Source organism: Amblyomma maculatum, chromosome 1, assembly GCF_055883805.1.
Source record: "Amblyomma maculatum isolate TAMU_Amacu chromosome 1, ASM5588380v1, whole genome shotgun sequence".
In the NCBI taxonomy this organism is placed as follows: domain Eukaryota; kingdom Metazoa; phylum Arthropoda; class Arachnida; order Ixodida; family Ixodidae; genus Amblyomma; species Amblyomma maculatum.
In genome coordinates, this window is record NC_139344.1 from 194,799,190 (window position 1) to 194,805,205 (window position 6,016).

Consider the following 6,016-nt stretch of genomic DNA (forward strand, 5'->3'; position numbering starts at 1 on the left):
CGGCGTCTCTCACAGTCTGAGCCGCTTTGGGACGTTAAACCCCAGAACACCAATACCAAACCAGTGATAGCTCCTCACGGAACTGCATGCTAGGTTCCTGCTAGAAGGCATTTAAATGCCTTCTGGTAGGCATCAGAAGGTATTTAAATTTTATTTAGCAATCATTTGCGACGTAAGTTACAATCCTGACCTCATATGCGCCACTAACTTCCTCACCCGATTTAATTATTTTTATTTATTTACAAAATACTGCCGACACTGAGTCCAAGCAGGGTGGGTGAACAAGTCAATCAAGGCACAAAAGAAAACGCAACACTTCAAAAAAGACAACACAGTATAGCAACAATTGGTTAAAACTCATGGGACAATGGATTAACTAGTTGATTCCAATCTGTTACTGTGCGTGGAAAGAACGAAAATTTGTAAGTGTATGTTCTAGCGAATATAGGGGTTAGGGAACTGGGATGGTGTTGACGAGTTTGTCTGGTTGGTGCCAGCGTTAAGTATGATGATGGATCCAAACCGAGTTTGTTATGTAATAACTGATAAATAAATTCTAATCTAAGCTTTCTTCTTCGATGTTCAAGTAGTTCAATTTTATTTCTCTCCATTAAAGTGGTTGGGGAGTCAGACCTTGCATATTTATTGAAAATAAACCTGACAGCTCTTCTCTGTATTCTTTCCAGATTTTTTAAGTATAGATTTAGTATACGGGTCCCACACTATGCTTGCTTATTCGAGTTTAGGTCTAATTAATGAAGAATAACAAAGTAGCTTAATGTTAGAAGGAGCATTTTTTAGTTTAGCGCTCTGTGTGTCTTCTTTCTCTGTCCTTGTCTTGGTGCGCTACATTTTGTTCCCTTCGATCATGTACCAACAAGCCCAAGTATCCACCCTTCTTAGTTTATGTCTTAAGCAGCACAATTTTCTAAAGGCAGCAGAGCAGATATCGTTTATGTGCAAGTTCCACGATAGATTGCTACTTATGGTTACTCCTAGGTATTTGTAATTGGATACTTGTTGAAGAGGGAGAGAGCCGAATTTATATGTGTAGCTATGACGTATGGGTTTTCGGGTTATCGGCATATAAACACTTTTATCAGCATTCAGAATCATGCCCCATCGGTCGCACCATTCGAAAACGTTTTTCAAGGCACTGTCCAGGTCACATTGATCTTCCCTATTTGTAACTTCTCTGTAATACAATCGTCAGCAAACAATCGAATATGCACTGGTGGGTTAACAACTTCAAAAAATATCATTGACATACAAAAGGAAAAGCAGAGGGCCCAGAACGCTTCCTTAGGGAACACCGGATGAAACTGGGAGAGAGCCCGAACGTTGCCCCCCCCCCCCCCCCCCTCAACAAACTGTTTGTGGTCTTTTAAGTATTCATTAATCCATGTTACTAAAATATCAGGAATGCCAATGTCTTTCATTTTAAAAATTAGTTTATCATGAGGAACTTTGTCAAATGCCTTGCTAAAATTCAAAAATATTGCATCGATTCGGCCTTTATTATCTATACAGGAAGCAAATGAATTTATTACTGTAATTAGCTGTGTCACCGTCGAGAGTCCTTTTCTGAACCCGTACTGGAAGCTAGTTAGCACGCATTTTTTTTCTGAAAATTCGTTCATACAATGTGCAACTATATGTTCTAATAGTTTACAGCATGAGGACGTCAATGATATGGGACGGTAGTTCTGCAAAAGAAGACGGTCTCCTTTTTCAATATTCTACTCCATTTTCGGCCTTTTTATACACAGTCGCCTTACATGGTGATATCTCTGATTATCGGCTTACCTTTACGTTCCCACAGTGGATGTCCTTGGCGTTCTTCGGTAAGGATGCGATTTAAGCGTTCTAGGAACCCATTGGGGGTACTTACGTGAAATCATGCTTCTCGTGTCCGGAATCTAGGGCTGAACCTTGTCTACCATTCTACAACCTTTTGGTGGTGCTCTGTAGTTCAAAGTGCAATTTCTGAGGTACATACCTCCTTTATTCGGCTGCCAATGGAAAGAAACCATCGTGTTATACAGGGATATTTCTTTTAAAGCCCAGTCAGGTCCTTTTGACTCCCCTTTTCTGAGTGTAGAAAAATTAATGAGCCAGAAAAAGAGTTTGTTCTGCTGTTTTATTGAAACTTGTACACACCTTGTACAGAAAATTTTACAGCAATAATGAGTACATATATCGAACGATTAATATATTTCAAAGAAAAATATAGATTAATATATATCATATAGTACGTATAGAAAGATTATTATATATCAAGGTTAATATATTTAAGCTAAGCTTCAAAGAAGGTGAAAGGATTTCACATATTGCTTGCCTTTTTTACTTTCAGTATATAAGGTCACATATACGCGCCTAGCCTTGCGGAGCAGTGCTCAAAACAAATCACAAACGACTGCATCTTCAGAGCATTCATCCATGATTTCGACGCATGAGCGCACGGAAGTAGTACTGAAAGGCATTTCTTCTTATCAAAGAAGGCCGCCGGGGCTAACTGGTAGGTCGGTTTCAATGACAGAAGCTAAAAGACAAACTTATTCAGAAGAAGGATAGCGGAGGAAATAACAATCAGAGAAATGCAGATCATCGTCATCATGCGATTTGATGAGAAGATATCGTCCTCGTCGTTGTCGTCGGTTATAGACAAAGCAACCTCCTGCAAACGGTCAGTTTTGTCGGCATTTCCGTGACCCACGACAGCCGCGAAGCTTCCATTGCTGCTCGTTGCGTGCATCTTGCCTGCGCCCAGTGCTGGTTCGCCCGAAGCCGGGGACTTGTCCGGGATATCCGAAAGCTCATGGGGCGGGAACGTTATCACAAAGTCCCGTCTGATCTCGTCGATGATCTGTCGGAAACGTTCCATGGATGCTGTCCTCTTCAACGTGGACTGCGCGGCGGCTGGAGTTTCAGGTGCATCTCGATCGGTAGCGAACAGCTCGGTGCCGCTGGTGCCTGGCGTTGAGTGTACGGCAGCAGTCTTCGTCTCTTCGTCTTCCTCGGTGGCACGCGTGCTGTTTGTCACGTGAACTAAAGCCGAGCCAACATCGGAACCGGCACCGCTGGTGGAAGGCTCATCTTCCGCGAGTGGACCCGTGGTCACTCCTGGAGCGAAGATTTGCAGGCGCGGTTCGGTCCAAGATCTCTTCGGGTCGAACACGAGTGTCTTCACGGTGTACTGCCCTGATACGACCTTGAACACGCAGAAAGGCCAGATGATAACTTCCCTGCACTTGGGCAAGCTGGAGTACATGCTTACGTCTCTGAGTAGCGGTGCCGGAATGTCCATCAATACCAGCACGTACAATCGGTTGCCAAACTTCAGCGCTTGATGAATGTACGTACTGGCCGAGAGGAACTGGACGAAATGCACTTTCTTCCTCCTGTTGACCGGGAATCTTGGATCAGCTCGGTACACCTGGTCGATGGAATGAGGTGGCAGGTAGTCGAACACCTTGATGAGGAAAAAAAAGAGGCTTTTCAGCGGAAAACTTTGCCAACTTTCCTCGGTAGGCAGGGCGGCGCGGCACCATTCGTTGAAGGAGCTACTGATGTTCGGCCTCTTCAGCATGTAGCACATAATTGCCACGAAGTACTCTTTCTTCATCAGATACCATGGGTGCGAAGGGTGTTGCTGGCGCCTCAGGTAGTAGAGGTATTCGGCCTCCGCCCACGCCTCTTCGTAGAGCGCGTTCGTGGCGCATTCACTTCTCAAGAGCCTCATGGCATCGCTACGGGTCAGCGTGCATGCCACTTCGTAGTAGTAGCGCAGACCAGCGTGCTCCGCTGAACGGCCGTTCCGAACCATGGTGGCAAGCGACAATTCTTGCTGTCCGATCCCCGTCGCTTCTCGGTGCTTGCGCTAGGTTTCGAGCTCAGTGCGCGAATAACTGCGGCTTCTCGCTGTGGCTCTGCCCCTGCCTTCTTCCCTCGTCCTCTGCCCGCAACCCTCTCCTCTTCTGGCCGCCGTGCCATTCGCGCAGCCGATCAGCCAACGACGCGCCGCAGAGTCGCTGCCGTCATCTCGGTGTACAGTTGCTCGCCCGCGAGGACCGCCAGTCGACAATGCTTCGCGCCCTCTTTTTGTGAGCGAAGAACCCAAGAAGCGCGACAGAAGAAAAAAAGCCCGTTAACTATGCTTACAGGGCCGCATTTGCAATAGTATCACAGCAGATCAACTGACAACCAGCTACGGTGACTCAGTGGCCATGTGGCGTTCTGCTGCTGCGTCCAAGGTCGGGTGTTTGCTTCTAACACATCGGCTTCATTTCAATAGCGGCAAAATGCAAAAGAAAAAAAAAAAGGTCTGCGAACTGAGAGTTCGGTGGTTTAGAATCTGAGATGGTTTAAATGAACCTGCAGTCCTCCTATAGACGGCCTGCCCCATAGCCAGCACTGTTCTGACACGGTCGATAAATCAATCAAACGGATTAAATGACACCAGCATGCTGTCCAGAATTACTGAGTCACAGAAATGTTGACAGTGACAATATTTATGTTCGAGAATAGTATTTTCGAACCATAGATGAAGGCGAACCGACAGATACCTCCCCCTCCGCTCTACTAATGGTGTCGGGGTAGGCTTTTCTTTCTTAACATCACGACGGATATTTTTTATGCAGTAATCTTCAACGGGAAAGTGTTTAAAGAACCTTTCCGCAGAAAACCCAACGTCCTCATCGGCGCTGTGGGCGAAAAATTACGAGCATGCCTTTTTTCTGGTGGTTGTTGGCAGGTGGTGAGAGAACTGATTTGACGGCGAGTTGTGAGACGTCACGAGACCATTTGAAATGACATGCATGTTGGCAGGATCTGCCGGCTCGATTAGCTCATTTAAGATGGGAGGGTGAGATGGGAATCAGACCCTCCGGTATCCTTCTCATGGCCTCCAAGATCGCCCCTGGGCGCGCGATGATTTCGGAGGCCGTGCCATTGCGTCCGCAAGTTATAGACACACTACTGTTATAGGAGATGCTGGCATGTTCTTACGGCATGGTTAAAGCAGGGCTTTGTATCTCTGTGCGGTGCTCTTCCATATAGCGCGGTAGCTTTCGGCTGTATGTTAACGACTGTGTGTGAAATGAGAAGAGAACAAATTAATGGATGAGTTATAAAGCAAGTCACAAATTACATGCGCGAGAAGGAGGACGAGCAAGTGTAGCACCAGATGGGAGTCACTAACGCTGTTGTGTCACGCCGCTGAAGGCAAAGTATCCTCCATTTTATTTTATCTTTTAGAGCACGGGTTCTATTCTGTGCACAGTACTTCTGAAAAACGTATTTTTAAACAATTATAGGCTGTAACAAATATTTGGGCATACGCGTATTTTCTTTTCTTTTTGAAAAATAGGCAGAAATTTGGTGCACGTAGAAGTGTGCGGTGTGCGTGAATTCCTGAAGTTAGAACAATATTTTCGCTGAGAATTCACCCCAATGTTTCTAAAGTTTTCGAGCCATTTGTGTTATTTCTTCAATGAAATTTCAGAATGGGGTGATAAAGACAGTTCGGTCCGAGGCCTTGTTCTCTAAACTTGTTAGTGGCTTTTCTGAGTGTGAAACAGCTGGTTCAAGCATGCGTGACTCAAAAAGGTTATGTTTTAAGAAACCTGCGAGAAAGATGAAGGCAGCCACCGTTTTTTACCGGTACTGCATTTTAGGCTTAGTGGCATAGAATGCGCTATTAGTGCCGAGAGACTCGACGAGTCAGTAAAAAGTGAGGGGGCCTCTTGCGTGCTCTGCCCGTGACAGGTGAGAGGGCCCAGCAGCAGCGCAAGTGCTGCAATGTTTTTTTTTTTTTAATTACACCGGTCGTACAACACGCTATTTTACATGAATCTCAGATACGGGGCGGGTCCTACAAAAGCTGTACGTGCAACTCGTTATAATGAACGCACGCCTCACCTTTTGTGTTTGTTCGTTTACACCCCGCAGAAACACGGACGTGCAGAAGAACACGCTGCTCAGCCACAACACAAAATGCGACTATTAAGGATGAGTT

At 45.6% G+C, this 6,016-nt stretch overlaps 1 protein-coding gene across 1 annotated transcript; it reads right to left on the minus strand.

Annotated features, from left to right (window-relative positions):
• Window positions 1-2,260: 2,260 nt before the first annotated feature.
• LOC146205302 (uncharacterized) lies at window positions 2,261-3,961 on the minus strand. Its single transcript, XM_084586903.1, has one exon. The coding sequence runs from the start codon at window positions 3,824-3,826 to the stop codon at window positions 2,543-2,545; it is 1,284 nt and encodes a 427-aa protein (XP_084443029.1). The 5' UTR covers window positions 3,827-3,961; the 3' UTR covers window positions 2,261-2,542.
• Between the last annotated feature and the right edge of the window lie 2,055 nt (window positions 3,962-6,016).

What these genes read in the sequence shown, in the direction of transcription:
- LOC146205302 (XM_084586903.1), bottom strand. Translation starts at nt 3,826, where the DNA reads ATGGTTCGGAACGGCCGTTCAGCGGAGCACGCTGGTCTGCGCTACTAC.